This window comes from Phlebotomus papatasi, chromosome 1, assembly GCF_024763615.1.
Source record: "Phlebotomus papatasi isolate M1 chromosome 1, Ppap_2.1, whole genome shotgun sequence".
NCBI lineage: Eukaryota > Metazoa > Arthropoda > Insecta > Diptera > Psychodidae > Phlebotomus > Phlebotomus papatasi.
This window is the reverse complement of record NC_077222.1, coordinates 47,872,538-47,893,754: the sequence shown is the minus strand read 5'-3', so window position 1 is coordinate 47,893,754 and position 21,217 is coordinate 47,872,538. Positions and strand designations below refer to the sequence as shown.

The window sequence follows — 21,217 nt, the reverse complement described above, 5'->3', positions numbered from 1 at the left end:
TAAAATAATTCTCTCATACCATCTCCCTGTATTGCTCCCCACCTACCTCTTCGTCATAGATGTAGGTTTTCATACGAATAAGTTGTATTGTAGTATTATAATACAGAAGAGAGAGAGAATATGTACATTTTCGTGCGATAATAAAATTATATACATTATGTAGATTTAACTATATATTCCACATTATTCTATATATCTATAGTTAGATATGTATATTTATAGATAGTCATTCGTGTTATGTATAATTCAGCCATAAGCATTTTCTCTCTCTATATACTTTGAAAATTTATTATGCGCGCATACTCGTCCTCATCAAAATGTCTCATGTCACACATCGATAATGTACACATCAAACGTCATACACAGCCACAAGTTGAAAAGTACAAAAAAAAAGTCAAATAATCATTCGAATGTTTATATCACATAGCAATATGTATGATGTTTCATACCATGTACCCAATGTATAATATTAGTTAATTTAAATACACTAGATTTTTTCAAATGTTGAAACAGTATCAATGGAAAAGCTCTCGATATATTCTAGATCTAGGTAGATCTGACTGAATAACAAATATCAAAGCACATTATTAGGGGAATGCGGGGATTTTTAGATGCCTTTTTAGTTGGGTTTTAGAGATAATTCGTTGAATGCATTGGAATGAGACTTTTTAGTTCTGACAGCAATAATTTTTTTTGTTTGAAAATGTCGAAAAAAAGCGATTTAGACTTGTGAGGAAAATTTTGCTTTAATGTTGTAGATTAATGAACATTCGAAATATTACAATTTTCTTAACCAGATGCAAACGATCGAGGATTGTTCGCTGGCCCTATAGGGGAAATGCTCATAATTTTGTCCAGTTTCTTATTTTGGACACTTTGAGGATAACATTGGACACTAAAAATAAATTGATTAAAATGATGGATTTTTATTCCAATATTTGATGAATAATGAATTCTATCTAAATATTTGTTCTTTTTGGAAGATTTTAACACTAAATACGTTAAAATTTGAATATGATTTGAGTTGAAATTGCTTTGTTGAAAATTCAGTGTGAGCAATTGCTGGAAAGTTTCCGGGCTTCTGTGACATTCTACGTTTTCCTTACATGAACAGGAAGAGGACTTGGTAAGATTGGTTCATCAAATAAAGAACAATGGGCATCCTATTGAGGCGGATTAGCTGTCCAAATTTACAGCCAAGTTGGCCAAATTAATAAACAAGTTGTCCAAAATAAGACCCAAGGTCACCTCTACTTATCAATTCATTTTTAAACGTATTAAAACTAATTTTAATAAAAATAAGACGATAAATAGCTTGCTAAGTTTCTAAACAATCCTTCTGAAAAGAGAGTAACAAGAAATGTCAATTAGTATAGAAAATATCGCACTTCAAACTTGGAACTTCGATGCTTATAAGCAGACTGTCCAAAATTATGAGCACTTCCCCTATATTAAAAAAAAACAAAAATAAGATTTTAATCATTTAGCTACTGTAAGTGTGATTAAAGTCTGAAGAAGATCTGCCTGTCCTTAGTTTTCATGACGAATAGACGGAAAAACATTGTGTACTTTTTCAAAGAACTGCAGATACACGAAGTTAATTAAAAAATTACCGCCAAATTAAGTTATTACAATTATTACTGTTACCATGGAAATGTCAGTTAATTCAGATGCCATTCGGTAAACTTGTCATTACTAACCTTACTAATACTCCTCCACAGATCTTTAACAATTGAAAAATTTATATGTTTTTTATATTCAATCACATTTTATATACAAAATTTTCATGAAACAGTCCTAAACGAAAATTTATAATGATACAGAGATTGTTTTAACCGATAGAAAGACTCCCCGAAGAATTAATTTACTATTGAAAAATGTTCATGTTAAAGAAACAATCGTATCATTTGACATAACTTACACTACGAGCATCATGAGCATAATTGCAATTAGTTTAGAGAACGATTTAGAAAACTACCCTTGAATCAAGCGGCTCCGCTCTTACCTTGATGTATATTTTAACTGCTCGAACTCCAAGAGAGAGCAGTTTTTTTTTTTAATAATAATCAAAAGTATGACACCATTTTGTAAATGATACCACTGCGGAAAACTTTCACAGTTGTATGATGCTCATCCTGTATAAGTGTATTATTTGCAGTGCATATTACTTTTTTTTAATACCCTTCGAGAGATTTTGGATCTCTCAGAACAAGTTGAAAGCTTCTCAATAAAAGCTTACAGACAGAGTTGAAAGTCAGCAGGGTGGAAATACTGAATGCATTTTCTCTAGTATTTTCACATCTCTCTACCATATGTAAATAAAGTCACGTGAAGAATATATCTCGTTGCCAAAGACGTCTTTTGCAATCTCATGCATAAATATATGTAGTATATTTTCATAAAGTAAAGCATAAAAGGAATTATGTACATATATGTTGAAATATCGATATTTGAATAACTCTGAGACATACTGTATATATATCATTCAATTTAATATATATATATATATATATATATGAAATGTTATATGCATGAAGAACTAAATAAAACCGTATGTCAATAGCGTATGCAATGATTGATTTCTTCTAAATTAACTAAAGATTCATGCCATGGAGTTTCTAAGAAGTTCATCAAACGACAGGTTCATCGTACAAGCTTCAATATGGGGCATGGTGGGGAAGTACATGCAGCTCAACTTATTATCAAAACTCATTTTTCAAACGACTATGAATTATAAATAAACAATTACCATCTAGTTTCTCTAGTCTTTTAAATTTGAAAAATTAGATTAAAATTCCAAAATATTTGATTATTTCAAAAATGCTAATTTTCTGATGTCTTACATTCTTGAAGCTGCCCCACCCTCCCCTAATGCAAATTATGAGACTGTAAATTACAAGTTCGGATTTTTTTTCGAAAACCTACTGTAATTAGTATCGTTTACTTATCGTTAACACATTCAAAATAGAGAAAGTAAAAATAATAAAAACGAATTACTCTAACTTTTTTTTCAAATTTATCAAGTGAAAAAGCTATGTGTATACGAGATAGGGTGGTAAATGGTGTCAAACTTTGTGAAAAACTCGAATTCGTAACTTAGATGCTATACCTTGAAAGTAATTTCGCACAATTTACCATTTTATAAATCACTCAAATGATCGCCCAAAATAACTTAGTTAGAAGTAATGGAATTGTATTTCTCATAAAAATCATTTATCAATTCATAATAAGTTCATTACCAGTGCATATCCAATTTGATTCGGTTCAGACTTGTTAGAAATTCCAAGACCTTTCCAACAAACCCAAACATGACTCAATTCCGGTGGGAAATACACTCTATAGAGCGATTTGAACTTTAGATCTTGAAAACCCGTTATTAGGAATGATTTAATAGTATATTCGTATATAAACGAAATGGCTTCCTAGGCAACTTTTATCTGTGACTGTTTCACTGCATGGTCAGACGGACACAGAGCATGACGCCATTTCGCAGATATTATATGAAATACGAAAATATGTTAAGAAAAGTAGTGTCCTGTGAGTGGAAAGTGGAAATTTTGGAGTGTTAAATCGAGAGATTATATATATAATACTGCACTCTTTCTTCGTTCGAATTCGAGCAGTAAAATCAGTTTATTTAACACCATAGATTTGAAAAAAAATACAATTATCTTTATTTGATGTTTGTAATGACTTAAACCACTTTACAGTAGACTTTCGCTAATTCGTTTCTTTTAACATCGATCTAACATCAACCCTTTAACGACGAATAGGACACCGCTGACCCAAAAATAAAAACTAGTTTTCTGGACTATTTAGAGGACAAAATAACTTTCTAGTCAAAAAAAATTGTTTTTGTTTTTGGGACACCGGTGTCCCATTTTTCCTTAAAGCTTAAAGAGTTAAAAACGTTTAAAACACTGGTGTCCCAAAAAAGGTATTTCCTATGGCTTTCTAAAGTTATGTTTTGCTCTAATAAGAAGTCAGAAAACTGATTTTTCTGACTCCCAATTTTTGACCTTCTTGCCTTTAAACTTTAAAGGCTTAATTTGGGGCTCCAGAAAAAAAAAGTTTGTTGACATTTTTTCATTTAGTTGTGATTGTAAAATGAAGCAATTTAGCTCAAATTCTCTGTGGCTTTTCGTAGTTGCGTTGTAATTTTTCAATATTAAGATTTTTTGTAGAATTTATAATAATCATTAAAAGTGCAATTTTTTTCTTAATTTGGATAACATTTTGGTTCCATATGCCCGAATTATATAGTGAGAGTCTACTTAAGATCTACTTAAGAAGTCTACTTAAGAAGATTAACAATAGTTTTTTACAAGAGATAATTGTTGTTATACAAAACATTTACCAACAAACTTTCCCTTAATCCCAATTTTTTCCCAAACCTGTGACTTATTTCGGAACGGAGGGAGTAAATTACATCAAATAATAGGCATTAATTATGTGACTTTTCGAATTCGGTTTTAAGTAAAAATTTAAGATTTCTGCAAACTGTCCATAAGTGTATAGGGAGAAGTGCTCATGCTTCGTACGATCTCAAACTGAGCACTTTTCCCTAGTTTTTAAAAATGGGTGCGATGAGTTTAATTACGAAACTTGGGATCGGACGAAGCATGGGCATTTTTCCCTAATGTCCAGTAGTCGTGACTCCACAATAATCGTTAACTCAACTCATTTTAAGTGTGCTTATAACTTAAATCCAATTTTAAATATATTTGGATAGATTTAGGTATAAATTGTCAAAGAAAAACAACATAAAGTGTATTAAAGGATTTCAATGCTTTACATGAGTAATGATGGAGAAATAAATTGCGAATATAAAGTAGAAGATGATTGTTGACAATATTATAAAGTCCTGGAAATCTTCGTGTACATTATGAGAGAAAGACCTTTGAAATGTTCATATAACGACATGGGAGATGAAACACTTCCTTATGAATTTCACTGTACACATTTAATCTCATTGTGAATTGCTTAGTTGGTGGAGCAATATTTGAATGAGGAAAGGATGATGGTGGATATGGTTCTGTGTTACTTATGGATTAATGCATATATGTAATAAAATGTGATGTACTATCACTATATATATGCATAATCTAACAGTATACACCACATGTAGTTTGGGAGTGTAGTATGGAAATATTGACTATCAGGATGTGTATATTGCGATGGGGTGGATTTTCCCACTTTGAAATTTAACATAGTTATATATGTATGTGTGTAGAATTTTGTGAGAAACATTTTATAGAAATTGAAGGGGATATAGCATTAAAACGATGGTGCGTAGATATATTGGCTATATAGACAGAAGGTGAGGGTATTCAAGTGTTCACATGGAAAATTGTTGCGTTTTGTGTCACTATTGTCTTCTTATAAAGAAAAAAAAAGAATGAAAGTTTATGGTTGGAAAAGTGAGAGTGTAAAGGAGAGAAAGAGCGTCTATGACAGTGTCTGGGCAAAGAGGCATCTTGAATGGGTATGATATAGGTTTTCTTTCCTAACTAATTGTCGACATTTATTGCTGAGAGTGCATTAATGCATTTGAAAATATGTTGTATGGGAGGCAAGTTGGAAAAAAATCTCTCATTATTCCATGAACGTGTTATACGTATGTTTGGTATTTGTGTTATGCAATTAAATGTTTATTATTTAATCATAAGGTGGCATTTCTTCATTTCTCCAAAATAGGGCATCTTCATTATTGAATATGTCCATTTTAAGAAATGAAACTGAGTTAAGATATCAAGAAGAGAAAGAACTTCCAAGAATGCTCGAATTCATGAATTTATGTATTGAAAATTAACTTCCATATGAATTGTTTCTATGAAACGGTCTGATACACGCAGTAAAATATTGCATTAATGAAATTGAGAGCACTCAACTCAAATTGAGGGTCAAGTTGTAGAGTACCCGCTGTATAATGCAAAAGTTCTGAGTACGAATCTTCTTTCGATCACCAGAAATTTTATTGGAAATAAATTCGGAAATTATACCCATTGACCTTCACTGCATTCAAGACCACAGAGCATTATGATATGATTTATCTTGATAACTTATTAAAATGAATAGTTCAAGGATATTAGCTATAGTGGTTCGCCAATAACAGCTATGCAACACCGTTTTAATAATCGAGGTCTTGCATAGTATGTTGGATAGAGTCAAGTGGTCTTAGTTTGGTCTTAGTTTCGCTCTACCATGTCAATTTTTTTTACAAAATATACTAATTATTTATTTTTTCGGCTTTGTCTTATTATCCGTTATATATAATTTCTTAAGTGAACAGAACTTACAAAATATGGGTCCGTTGGAAAGGTATTTATTTGTGCTTGAAATTTGCAGAATAAAAGGGAATAAAATAACTTTGTAAACCTTAGGAGAAAATTTACTAAAAAACCGTTCTTAGAATGAGATCTAAGAAAAATTATAATGTAAAATAAACTAAACAAAATATTTAGTATTCGTCTTCACCAAACTATAGGCACTATTTAAGTGTATATTTAATTATTATTCAAGATCGTTGACGTATACGGATAAAATACTTGTCAAAAATATTTTCGAAAAGAAAAAAAACGTACTAGGGTGGAGTAAGTACTTTTGGCCACTTTAAGGTTTCATGTGCTAGTAATTTTTATAATCTTTATTTAAATAAAATGAAATTTTGTACAAAAATACCTTAAAGCCATTTCTTCCTAATAATCCAACAGAATTCCCAAATTTTTTGGATATTTTAGTGAAAAATGCATTTTATACAACTATCCATGTTTCAGTACTCTTGGCCACTTTGTAAGCACTTTTGGCCATTGTGTGTAAGCACTTTTGGAAACTTGTTTCCAATAGAATTTTAATAAAATAACAAAAGAAATAGCTTTCGAAAACTTTCACAAATATACAGCACAAGACCTATTCTTATTTAACACTAATTTTATGTGATTATTAGAGTATTTTAAACGACTTTTTGCACATTTTCTATTTTATGTAAAAATCAGTCAAAAGTCACGATTGTTTTTACTGAAATCCGCGAGGTGCGATACGTGTAAAATGTATGGGAAAAAAAATGGCCAAAAGTACTTACACAGCCGAAAAAAGTAAGCTCTTTTAGCCACATCCGATTTTCATTTAATTTGTTAGAAAATCTTATTAAGGATGATATCACAATAAGATTTAGTTAATTAAGAAATGGACTTTCATTGTATAACATCAATTATTTTCATCAAAAATATGAAATTATTGCAAAACAATTTCTCTTAACATTAACAAGTTTCTTAAGAATCCCATGTTTTTTTGTGATCGTTTACCTTGTCGAGAATTTCTTTCAATAACTTAGAATTAATCAAGTCGATACAAAATCAAATATGGTTTTCTGATCCGTTAGATTAGAGGTCACGAAATAAGACTCATTTTTCTGTTCTAAATAAACTCATAATTGCCTTACAATGAGATTTTACTTTAGGTGGCCATAAGGGCTTACATGGCCAAAAGGGCTGACTCTACCCTATATGCGTTTTAGAAATAAAATAGAAAGCATATTTTTGAGGGTTTGTCAGATGTACGGGAAGATGCTGTTTATCCCAGTGTTGCCGTATTGAGGGAGGGAGAAGCCCATTTCACAAAAACTCAGAGTTACTATCTCTACCCGTTTGGCGTCTAAAAGAATTTGAATTAACACATTTTTTTATTGCAAAAAAATTACTGGCAAAATTGTGGTTAATCTACTTGCAGAAATTTTTGGATTTTTATATTATGGGTGTATCTTGTATATGGTTATTGTAATTATGGAGCTCTTTTGAGCAATAAAATGTGAGTTTCAGAAATAAAGACGAAAAACTGTGAAAACACCTGCAACTATCGACGTATTAGTTGAGTGTGAAATAAGACGAAATCTATTTTCTTCTTCAATACTGAAGCATATTTTTGTCGTTTTTCTTATTCTCCACACCACCCTCTTTGGGTTTTAACTTTAGAAGACCCACCAACTATATCCTTGTTTTATTGCAATTTACGACTGTGCTTGCACTGAGAAACTTTCAAACAACCACTGATAAAATGTGGTGGTGATTCGGATAAACAGTGAATGCAGTAAATGGTAGAGAAGATGAGGAAAAAGAAGAACAGTGTAACAGGAAAAAAAAGTACGGAAATATCTTGGCACCGCGCGCGACTAAGAGAGTTTCATCATCGATTCACCTGTCTCCGGCAAAGGTAGCTTGTTGTCACCGACAGTGAAGACCAAATCAATCGACCATTTTGTTAGCACAGGTCACATTATAATGTCAAAATACTAAAACAAAAAAATTGGACAATTTATGCAAGTATTCAATTTAAGTGATGTGCGGTTCCCACTTGATGCATTTTACGTTCTATTGTGTGTGACAATATAATTAGAATGATCTCAAAGTAATTAATTTAGAACTGACTGAACTATATTTATACACCGCCTATGTTAAGCTGTCCCGTGACCAAATTCTGTCGAACACCTTGCAAAAATATCAAACTGTTGCCATCGGGGATGTCTGTCTGTTGGGCGACGTGTGCAGAATGTTAAAATGGATATTAAAACACTTTAAAGATTTTGGATAAATATTATTTGGCATCAGTAATAGTCTACTCAAAGCTGTATTTGTTCTTTCTTTTGAGAACCAATGTAAAAAAAATGAAAGACAAAAACGACATTTCAACGCTATAAATGTGCGATTTTTCAAAAAAAAAAACAGAAACATCTTGAGGTAAAACGTATTTTTCAGACGATATAAAGAGAATTGGTCTAAAAACGTGAATTTCATGGAATCTCTTACACAATTCTAAATATAAATTAAGAATGAGCATTATCTGCGTAGAATCATTCTCATTGTCTAACACAACACCTTGACATTATCTTGTGTTAGCAGCACTGTATTTAATGTATTCTATGTGATGGTCAATTATAGTGCAATACAGTAAATAAATCATAATTCTTTATAGCGAAGAATGAGTTATTAAAAAAAATACTCATAATAAACAGTATACATCATAGCTCAGTTGTATATCTCAATTTCAATTTGTATCTCTCTGTCCAAATTTTTTTACAGAACTTTTTTTTTGCTGAAAAATGTATCTCATACACTTTTAATGACATTTCTATATGGATAACACACGATATCTACGCATGAACTAGTAATATATTGCAATTGATTTTTTTAGGCAGAATAATGCATTAATTTCAAAGTTAAATTGATAATTTTAATATTAATGGCTCGGACACACTTTTTTTATCAGGAAAATTTTATGAAATCAAAATTCACATCCCTTTCTTTCTCACATATTTTGCATATGTCTATCTCATTTTTTCACACTCTGAATTCTACTGAGCTAAATTGAATTTCTTGTGATGTTTAAAAGGAGAAGAAGAGTGCAAAAGAATGAGATATAATTTTTGCAAAGCATGTAAGAAGGAAAGGGATTCGAAATTTCAACTTCATGTAATTTTACTGATCTAAAATACTGCTCTTTTAGGGAATACTACACTACAAGTATATTCAGGACAAATCACATAGAATGATAGTTTTTAATTTTTTTTGTATAACACTAATTTAAACGTGTTTTTTAATAGCTCTGACATACCTTTTAGATCGAGAAAATTTCATCTATTCGAAATTCACGTCCTTTTTTTCTCAAATATTTTGCATATATCTATCCCAGTCTTTTGGATTCATCTTCTTATTTTGAACTTCACACCAAATTAAATTGAGTTCAATCGAATTTCGAGTGCGAGAGAATGAAACGTCTAGGGGAGACTGGGGCAAAACTTGGCAAAACGCACATTTAATTCTTTTACATTTGATTCTTAAAATTGCTGGGGCAAATTTTGTCAGTCTTCGGATAATTTGTGACGTTTTACTCTCGCAAACGTTAAAAATATCAAATAGACATATATTTTTATAGGAAATTTATTCCTCTACAACTTTGTCGAAGATAATTTTTCTCTATCTTAACGAGAAATGTGCTTAAATTGAGCTAATCTATATTGATATTTTCTGTAAGCCAAATATTCCAAAAATAGGGCTTAAAATTTCATTATTTTTTATTTTTCATAATCCTTCCTCGAATCCCTTGAAACTTTGTAAGTTTAAGAAGGTTCATGAAGGCTATCTATAATAAAAATTTCAAGCCTCAGTCTGTTTTATTTTAGAAAGTAGTGAATATTGAAATTTTCGTTTTGACAAATTTTGCCCCAGTCTCCCCTACATGCAAAACATTTGAGAGAGAAAGGGATATAGATTTCAATCACATGAAATTTTACCGATCTAAAAGGTGTGCTCGAAACATAATAAAGGGATTTGGAAAACACTTTTCTCAATTTAGCATTACCTGAATATTCATGCACAATACCTTTTGTTTGTAAACATGTTTTCAAAATTTCCCATGAGAATGAGCGAGATGACTAGATCTAGATCTCACTCACTCTCATTGAAATGTCAAAAACATGTTTACTAAATAAAAGTTATTGTGCATTGGGCATTATTATTATTATTATTATTATTATTATTATTATTAATATTATGCTCAACGCACAATAACTTTTGTAAACATATTTTTAACATTTCAGTGAGAGTGAGATCTAGATCTAGTCATCTCGCTCACTCTCTTAGGAAATTTTGTAAACATATTTACAAACAAAAGTTATTATGCGCTCAGCATTATGTCCAACGCACAATAACTTTTGTTTTGTAAACATGTTTATGACATTTGAGTGAGAGTGAATGAAAGCGAGATCTAGTCATCTCGCTCTCTCTCATATGAAATTTTGAAAACATGTTTACAAACAAAATTTATTGTGCGTTGAGCATTAATTGTATCGGGATATTTGTTACAATCTAATGATATTTGTTGTTGTATCCCGTGAAGGAAGAATCTGCTAAGTCCATTGTAGTAGACCGCCCAAGAGTGCCTTCCCCGCAGTGGTGGATGCTTCTTCCGTGCTCTCGGAGTTTTTGGGTAGAGGCGGTGCATATTTATTACATTATATCACAGTGAAAATGTCTTTTTCTAAATATTCAGATCTTCGCACCGGGTGGGTACTCGAACTCACGACTGTGAGTCAAACCGGGTAACTATTCGCCCAAGATTCAAGTTGGATCATCCAACGGTCTTGTCTATTGCGCCACTGAGATCCCCATTACCTGATGATTCTCACATTTCTCTTTATTCTTTTCCTGATTCTTTTTTGAATAGTTAAGGGCTACGTTCAATATTTTAATTGAATGTATTATTTCTTTTCTTGCTGTATATACGAATAGGCGAAAGAACTTTTAAATGGTCTTTAAAAACTTCAAATCACGAAAAAAATATTTCATTCACAAAAGATTAAACACCTTTAAATCCGAATTGTATCATAAAATTTCCATGTCCTTACATAAATGCTTATTATGTTAAAAATATTATACATTGATAAACAAAAAAAAACCATTTTAACTTCGAAAATATCATAATAAAAATATTAATATTTTTAGTTCAGTAATAAAAATATAATTGACACTAATTTGACTCAATTTGAGTTCAAGTTGACACTACTGGAGTTACACTGTAATCTATTTTGAAACATCACTAAAAAGGTCCCAAACTCTTTTAAATTTTGGAATGAACTCCAATTTGGGACTTATTATTTTTTGGTTCTAAACAACAAGAAAATCATTATTTAAAAATTGTCCAATAAGATTTCTCATAATTCTTAATAGGTTAAGGGTTATCCAAATATTTAATATGTAACTAAATATTTAATCACTGATAAGCCAAAGCTTTACAAAATGTTTGATTACTTTTTAGCCGACCAGAGAACACGATAGAACTAAAATATTTTATGGTATTTTATTTTATTTGATGTGGATAATACTTAACATAAAAATTTTAAATTCCATAATTTAAAAATTTATGTTTTTTTTATTACTCCTACAACTTTCAAAGTTTTTTTTTTCCAATAAAAACTGTTTCTTGAAGTTAGCATAATATGTTTTACGGATAAGTACTGAGTGAAGAAGTTAAATATTATAAACTTTGCATTTTGTTGAAAATATTTTAATAATTCTCAAAACACACACATTGGCACTATTCTTTGCATTTGTCTGCAGAGAGCAAAAGAACCAACAAGATTTCCGTGTAATTACTATTTGCATATACAGTATGTACTGTATATATATAATTAAATTCGCTCATTTGAGAATACTTGTAGTAATATTATGTTTTAGAACTTTAGATGTTATCACATTTTAAGCGTTGTCGGTTGTATGCGTTGTATGAGCTCTACATTAAACGGGTAAATTTTATTATTAATTTAAAATACATTTAAAATTCAGTGCTGTGAGAATATACACTATAAAATATTGAGTTTCAGTGTAGCGTTATTTGTCTTACACCTTGCACTATATTTGTGCCGTTTGTGAAATTGAAGGGACATTTTAAGATATGAAATTATGAGGATAAGGGAGTGCACTGCATATAATATTGACCACTCAGAATAAGAAACGAACAACTCACAGTAGGCAAAATCTACAGGAGAGCAATTTGAAGCTGCGATTTTACATGCAGAGTATAGGATTTTTGAGATTTAAAATCTCTATAACTTTGAAACACTGAGAAAAAAAGAGGGTGCGATTAACTTTTTTTTCATAACTTTAACACTTTTTATGTGTAAAAATATATCAACATTTTTTAATGTTAATTTTACACCTTTTTAAGGGTAAAATTATTATTAAAAAGGGTAACTTTAACCCCCAATACACCTAAAAAGGGTAATATTTACACCAATTTTGGATCAATATTGCAGGGTAAAATTAACATTTCCGGAATGTTATTTTAGCTTTTTCGGATTTCTCTCACAGTGAAGTAATTATCTTTCAAGTATAATATTCGTAGGGAAGGTAGAGGGTATAAAGAAGTATCCAAAAACCGAATAAAACGATTTTTGTAAAAAATTGAATTATTCGACTTATATTCTGAGTGGTCGTATAGGAAAGACACTTTTAGAAATATTCTTAAAACACTTTTTTTTGGTAAATTTTTCCTGAAATTTTCTCATGTGCAAGGCTAATCTCTATCTCCTGCCTTCATTGCAAATTCAGTAGATACAAAATACAATTTTCTTTCTGTACTGCGTTTTATTCATCTTTGGAAAGTAAACTGTAGAGATAGACTATATTATATGCTTCTCTAGTACTGTATTATTTATGTTCTCTAGCTTATGTATATTTAATCTAGATATAATAAATATCAAAAAAAAAGTATATTCCGCTTATGTACTTTTATATTTAATTTAAAATGGTTATATCTAGTTTTTCTCTCGGTACATATAAATTTTTTGTAGTGTTTCTATACGAGATATATAGTTATGAGATTTAACGTATATATTTTTCACTCATTCTACTGCGATATCTATACAATGGTTATATCTATAAATATATTATATATAGTTTTAGCTCGTATATAAATATAATGGTTTGATCATGTACATTGAAAATTGTGCACAGTTGAATTGTGGGTGTTCTCAATAAGTATAGATGTACTGTAATTTAATGATATTTTTACTTTGAAAAAAAAAAAAAATAAAACAGAAAAATTATCAGTTGAGTTCAAATTCAAAAATTAGTCATAAAATGTCAATATGTATGACATAAAGTATTGTCAAATGAACAAATATGGTTTAGAAATGCAGAAATTGATTATTATAAACGTGCTCATGTCTAAACAGGCGGGTGATTTAATTTTAACTACCCGTCTGGCAGGATTTATCAAATATATGTAGTCGGAATATATGATGCCTGTTAATAGCTGTTGAATATACAAGTGACGTCATTATTGTGGTCTCCATAGAGACTGTAGCGCCGATTTAGCCCACGGCGGCGACAGTGCGATACAATATTTGAACAACCGCAAATATTTGCGTATACCCCCTTTTTTTGTTGTATTTTTTTTTGGCAAAAATAACATTATTGGAGAAAAAGAGTAGCATAAATGTTACCATGTTTGCTCGACTATTTGTGGAAGAGAGAGTCTTTGTTTTTTTTTTTTATTGTATGTGAGGGTACACATTTTTTGTAATATTTCTCCGGTTTGGGTTTTTTTTTTGTATTTTTCGAGGATATTTCTGTCGAATGAACTTATGATTCGAAGTTCTCTGCGGTTGGTGGAAAGTATTGTAGAAGATATAGCTTTCATTGGGGATTTCTAAACGTGTTCTTATCATATATATATAAACATATATATAGAAATTTCTGCTGTACATTATATGATTTTGTATAGTTGTTGTGTTGTCTCTCTATGTTTCTAAAAGAAAAATGCTTAAGGTTATGTCAGCACCCCTCATCCCTCCGTATAGCTCGTTTTTGCTACATAATATAAAAGCTTAATGTATATAATACATTTATATGTTTTTTGATATATAAACTGGTGAAGCGTGTTGAGAAATAGGGTGATTATGTCACTCTCTATGATTCTGTGCAATTGTCGTATATCTCACCCTGGGGGGGAGGAAGGGAAGTGAACATTATTTTTATGAGTGTAGCATATACTAGGGACCTCTTGTTAAACATTTCAGTTTTCAAGTAAAATGTATTGTAAGTATATGTTGGAAATTTAGCTGAAATATCAGAAATCTTTGCATTCACCCTGTCTCTCATGCACAGAAAATATATAGCGTATCTTGTATATCTAAAATATAATGGCATTATATAGTCGGGTATATAGTGTTTTGTGTACACGTTGAGTAAATAAAATGAAACGCAAGTTATGTATGAAAGACCAACAGCGTGGATATGGCTATAAAGTACACTGCTAGAAACCGATGTGTGCTGTAGTAAAGTACAAGTTTTTCATTGATACAGTGTACTTGATTTCTAGCATACTTCAATCACTCTCCTGTCGATTGAACGAAAAGGCAAGGGAGACAGATAGAAGGAATAAACAAAAAGAAAGAAGCAGAAATATTTATCAAACACGCAAATTTGTAACATGAATGAGCGGGAGGATTATCTTTCTGTCTCTCTTTCTCATACTACCAAAAATTACCAAACTCTGTGACCTAACAAATACAGATGCAATATGCTAAATAAACACATTGTTAAAAGAAACTCGCTCCTTCTCCAATACATATTAAAAATGGTGAAAAAGAGATAGACTGTACTTCTTATGTGATGGATACATATCATTCTATCCGTCGAAGTTATATATATATTATATATCTATATATATATATTGCTAGATGTAGTGTATAAATGTGAGACAGAGTGTCATAAACTCCGTGATACAGTGTGTTCATTAAGAATTGTAGAATTTCACAACAAAAATTTAATTTGTGCTATTGCAATTTTTTTTTCGAAGGCCGTTGTACGTGGAAACAGACCACGATATCATATAAAATTTATATTAGTTTTGTTATGATTGTTTTGATGTTTTGACTAGACCTAGAAGTAGGAATATATAAAAAAAAATATGTCTATGGATAATAAAAACATAATATTGTTGATGGGTCTCCTCTTCTAGAATAACTTAACAATACACGCAAACGCACATCACTTATACACACCAATAAACTGGAGCGATAATAATAATAATAATAATAATAAAAAAAAGAGAGTTTTGAGGAATAGGAAAGCGCGACACATATACGATTGCAATTGACGCACGGGGATTTGGCTTTTAGAGAGAGAATTTATAAAGTGAAGAGCCTATATAAACTATACACCATCACGTACGGCCTTTAAGGTCAAAGCCAACCAGAATATGTAAATAGAATTAGAAAATGGGAATATCTGACTTATATGTAATGGACTTTATGAAAATAATTATAAATGAGTATATCGTGTGAATGATTTATTTGTGAGTTATTTTTCACAAGAGAAAAAGACAGATGATTGTTGGTTGAGGAGAAGTGCAAAAATGAAGAAAAAAAAGTGACTGAGAATGTATGAAAAATATATTAATCACTATTATGCAGATCATATGTCATGTTTTATTAATTGAATTTGATTTTATGGTGATTAATTGTCATCATTTTTTTTTTGCAATTATTTTCACAAGTATTTGCTACTCTTTTCCCGTTTTTTTTTTTTTAATTTTCTCTTTGTTTTTTTTTCGATGCGCAGAATCATAAATATGAAAAATTGAAATATCTTCATTTGAATGTTCCCACCCATATTTCATTTTGTGAAAGTGCATCCTCCTAAAGTCCTGAATATGTGGATATAAATTAAGGGTTTGTTATCGAAGAATGTGTCACCCTGTGGTGTTTTATAGCTAACAACCCGACCAACATCCCTCTAACAACCCAATATATTCTTCCAACATGAATCCCCCTCCCGTAATATACGTACTACATCTATACACGCCCCCAACAAACCCAATTGTAGGTATAACGTCTATTTATTCCTCTCTGGATACATAAACTCTATCCGTCTCTTTTGGGGATGGTTTCTTTGTGGTATGGTTGTGTGCATTGATTTAAATCTTCCCCTTCTTTGGGGATCTCTCTAAAAGAATATGTGTGAGGAATAATATGAGATAGAATAGTCTATTACAGAAAGGCGTGAAAGAGATATGGATCCTGTTTCACCATTTCTGACAGTGTACCTAATGTCTCTGTGTGTTTTTTTTCTTGAAGGGGGTGAGGGTTGAAAATGCAATGAGGACTTTCTGGTTACTCTTTCTCTAGAGCAAGATTGTTCCGTCTGGGGATGATGTTCTGCCGGCTGTTGAGGATGTAGGGGAAGAAAAATATATAAAAGAAGTGTATTAGTGGTTGTTCCATTGAATGGAGAGAGAGGGTGGAATGAGAGACATTTATATATATATACGAAACATAGAGAATATGGTTGAGAGACAAGGACTGATGGGAAATTGGTGAGGGTGGTGGTAGATATATTCACGCTGGTGATGTGGTTCGTCATCAGTTACCACCGTATTTTCTGTCTCATTCACCATTCTTATTCCTCTACGGGCATAGGGGGGGGGATGGGGTAAAGAAAAAAGAAGTCCTATTATGGTTTGTCTCTGATTCTTCAGTGTGTTTGGAGAATTTTGCTGAGACTACCACTGGAACAGGAAGCACAACCCAATCCCCATACTACTAAGTGTCTCCATCGAGTACTGTGGCTCCATGGTATGTTCTTCCCCAGACTATGTACAATGGCAACAGAGTTGATATTGACCCGCTCTCATACATTCCGATTCATCATATTTTATCTCATCTGTCATCGGGATATTTAGGACTTTCTTCCAAATTTAAGCAAATAGCACTTGACTTATATTTAGCAAGGAGATCTGTAACAGATTTGGAAAATTATTTTCCATAGTTGTTTTTTTTAAGAATTTAAGAATTTTCCGTGTAACTACGAAATTAATATTATTTCGTGCATGCTTAGGCACTGCAACTGGTCAGTATATTGTACTCATCCCTCTTTATTTATCAGAGCCTTATTTTGGTGTCCTTAATAAAGGACAGTAAAGGTCCAGGTTATGACCATTTCATATCAGAGGGAGGGTAAACGTAGTCTAGAAATATCATTCGCTGTATCCCAAATGCTAGATAGCATAGGATGTGAATATTGTCCTCTTCGTCCTCTAGACAATTTTAGCAAATCTCACATGTACTGATACTTATTTCTTTAAAGTGGGAACCAAGAACACAGTCTCCCGTAAACAGATCAATTATGCCGGCTTCACACTGGAGGTTTAGCCCAGTTCCCGAAGGTCTCAAAAATCTAAATAACAAGGAATTTTATTAATTTTTCAAAATCTAATGGATCTTTTGCCCTTAGTATTTAATCCTAAACAACAATTCCCTAAAAAATCATGCCTGATAAGGAATTAGAGGAGTTAAGCCATATGGCTAAGCCTTTGGTCTGAAACCCGTGTTAGTGTTCTTTACTGGTATATTATTGAGATTTAAGATCACATTTCTCTATTATAGCTTAAAACGTCAAAGACCAGGAAGGGAATTCTGTAACAGTATGACAATGTCATATGACAAATTTTCATTGAAAATTCCAGAGTAGAACCAACTTAAATTCCCTTTATCATCGAATTGTAATTGCACGCAGGTTTATGAAGCTTTTAGTAACCGGAATGAGGCGGATTTTTGATTAATTCTTCCGAATTTACCACTTGAAAAATTTCAAATTTGTCTTATGGCATTGTCATACTGCTACAGAATCCCCGTACAAGCCGTTTAGCCCATTGTATCTTGTGCTCATTGGCTGCCTTCTTGTTGAGGATGTCCTTGATGCGGCTTCCAGAATAACCGCAAATACTCATTGGATCATTGATTGTCTAAACTTCTTGGTGCGCTCTTTCACGCATCACTCAGCTTATGTTTGACGATATTTTTTTGGTGTGGTATCGAGATTGTCTATTAAATCACTTAGTTCACTCTCTCTAGGTAAAGGAAACCTCGGAGAAGCTTCCAGAGATTGTGTTGCCTCTAGAGCTTTGTGAAGTTGTACAACCCACGGTTTAGCTCATGGTTAGGGATTGTTTATTTACGAATGATCGCTTATTCACAGTTGAACCTGGCAGGTTTTACAAGAATCCTACATGGGTCGTTCAGTGATCCGCCACCTACTGTCCGCGCCGTTTCCGGTAGTGTGAGCAAAGCCCCGGGAGTGGTAGATTAGTGCTGAAACATGCACAGGGGGAAGTAGAAGTAGGGCACCTTTGAAATTGGGATTTTTCATCTATTTTTAAATAAAATTGAGACTAATCGGGATATATTTTAGATTCTCAATCTGTTTGTGCAGCTAAATTATATCACAATAAGGTTCAATTTTATTTAAAAATAGGTGAAAAATTCCAATTTCAAAGGTACCCCACTTCCCCCTAGTTACGAAAAAGGCTTTTTTGTTTTCAACCTAAAAATTCTAGGAAAGTTTTCTTAGATCTTTGTATATGTATACAGTCGAGTTTCTCAAATTTGAACGACGGTTGCATTTAAAATGTAAAATATGAGGTTAAGTAAAAGAAATTTTGCATGGAGTCTGTATTAAAACTATTTTTCTCTGGTGTTATCTCAATATTGTCGTATTATATTAATTTCCTCAACAAATTCCACCTATTTAACAACAAATTCAATTGATAAAATTCGCTGAAGTTATTTTCGTAAATTTATGTTAAGTGAATTTTACATGAATCCCGTTACGTTTTTGAAAGTATTGTTTAAATTTGAGGAGTGAGAAATGTCATCTATACCCCCCAAATGATCAAATTTGAGGAACTCTACTGTATATATTTTCAGCTAGCCGAAGATAAAGACACTAGCGCCTCTATCCACATGAATGAAAAACACACTTGTAAACAAAACCCAAAGTAATAGGACTATATCTGGTTAGGGAATGCTTAGATGTAAGAAGAAACTAATTCAGACTAGAGATTTTGCCTATTTCCGGAAGGTCTGCAATTTCTCAACAATAAGAAATTAAAGGAATGTTTCAACATCTTGTAGAACAATTGCCCTTTAATATATAATTTTAAGTAATCCTAAGTAAAACAGTTTTCAAAAATAATTGTTGTTAAAAAATAGAAGAGCTAAAATAGGATAGAACTTAGGTTTAAAAACTGTTTAACATTAATTCTATACTATAAATGTTTGGGTCATCAGAATTATTTATTATTATGTCTAACGCACAGTAACTTTTGTTTGTAAACATATTTTTCACATTTCAATGAGAGCGAATGAAACCGAGATATAGTCATCTCGCTCTCTCTCATAGGAAATTTTGAAAACATGTTTACAAACAAAATTTATTGTGCGTTGGGCATTGTTTTTTTTTTTTTTTTTTTTTTTGAATCTAGGATGATCGACATTTGATTTGCTGTGAACATCTCTGTAGTTCTAGGGCTTACCTAGGGCACAATCCTAAAAATAAATTAATCGAATCTAAGAAATTAAACCACTTTATCATAAAACAGAATATAATGATGAAATAAATAGGCGAAATGAATATCCTCCTGTTCCTGGTCTATTTGATTTACTGTTTATTTAAATAAATAAACTATCAAAAACTGAATTCGAATAATATTAAAATAAAGTTATGTTTTTTTTATATTATTCTCTACTTCAATAGTAATTAAACTTTTAATTTGTTTTATATTTATGATAAAATAATGCTGATTTAAATAAAATTTTCTCTATAATTTGGTTGATGTTCAACTCTGATAAAATTCCGCGGTAATGTAGTGCGGCAAACAGAAATATTGTGAGGTGGTGAATAGGGGTTGATGTATGAATGTGTGCAAAAGTGGGTGGTGTAGTAAATGGTAGAATGAGATAAACGTAGTGGTCGAATGCTTTTTTGCGTTCTGCTTGCTTTATGCGGAGCTTTCGATGATGTTGAAAGAGGGTGGATAAAAGATGGGGGGGAGAAGGTTGAAAAAGGGACTGATGGAGGGTTGAAGGAGGTCACCAATGTATTAAAGGGGAACTGCTATTGTTGTTCAGAATTTTCAAGAAGGCATATTTTTGATGTTGAAATTTCCTATAACATTTTCTTTGGGAAGTCCAATTTATTTTCAAGACAAAGGATTAGACTTTTGATCCTTATATATATATATATATTTTTCTTCTATAAACTGAGATTAGAAGTTTCTAAAAGTATTTTTTTTTATTTACTTCTCTTTTGCAGAGCCTTAAGTGTACCTAGAAGACATACATCATATTTCAGTCAGACTGAGTATCGGGTGCATGAACTGAATAAGAGGTTACAGCAGAGAACAGAGGTAAGGAAAATTGCAGCAATATTTTGTCCAAAAAAGAGTGTTAACAATAAATTATGTCTTATCACTGATTCTTTTTTTCTTTGTTTTTTTTTCATTTTTGTGTATGTGTTTTTTCCCGCAGGAAAGTGATAATTGCTGGTGGGATTCCTTTGCCACGGAATTTTTTGAGGATGATGCAACGCTTACGTTGACATTCTGCCTGGAGGATGGACCGAAGAGATATAGTAAGTTCATTTCATTTAATGTTGCCTTGTTTCTATCTTTTTGACACCTAAATGGTGCGTTAGATTCTCTTTATTGCTCGTGTGAATACAATATCTTGGAAAACTGAGAATGTGTCCGAGGGTAACAAAGCGTAAATTTATCGTGTCTCCTTATACCCCAGACCCATATATATAATTGTGATATGGTGCGAAAGCTCATCGTGCATCCAAAATATTGTGTTATGGATATTGCTATATAGATTGTATAAGAG

The 21,217-nt window shown here is 31.6% G+C and overlaps 1 protein-coding gene across 14 annotated transcripts in view; it reads left to right on the top strand.

Moving 5' to 3' along the window:
• LOC129799487 (LIM domain-binding protein 2) overlaps nucleotides 1-21,217 on the top strand; it is a 60,195-nt gene that overhangs the window by 26,012 nt on the left and 12,966 nt on the right. For all 14 annotated transcript variants that reach the window (XM_055843423.1, XM_055843422.1, XM_055843416.1 and 11 more), the window contains exons 3-4: nucleotides 20,649-20,742; nucleotides 20,864-20,966. In XM_055843423.1, the coding sequence (XP_055699398.1) occupies nucleotides 20,649-20,742; nucleotides 20,864-20,966 (197 nt within the window). The remainder of the gene's footprint in view (nucleotides 1-20,648; nucleotides 20,743-20,863; nucleotides 20,967-21,217) is intronic.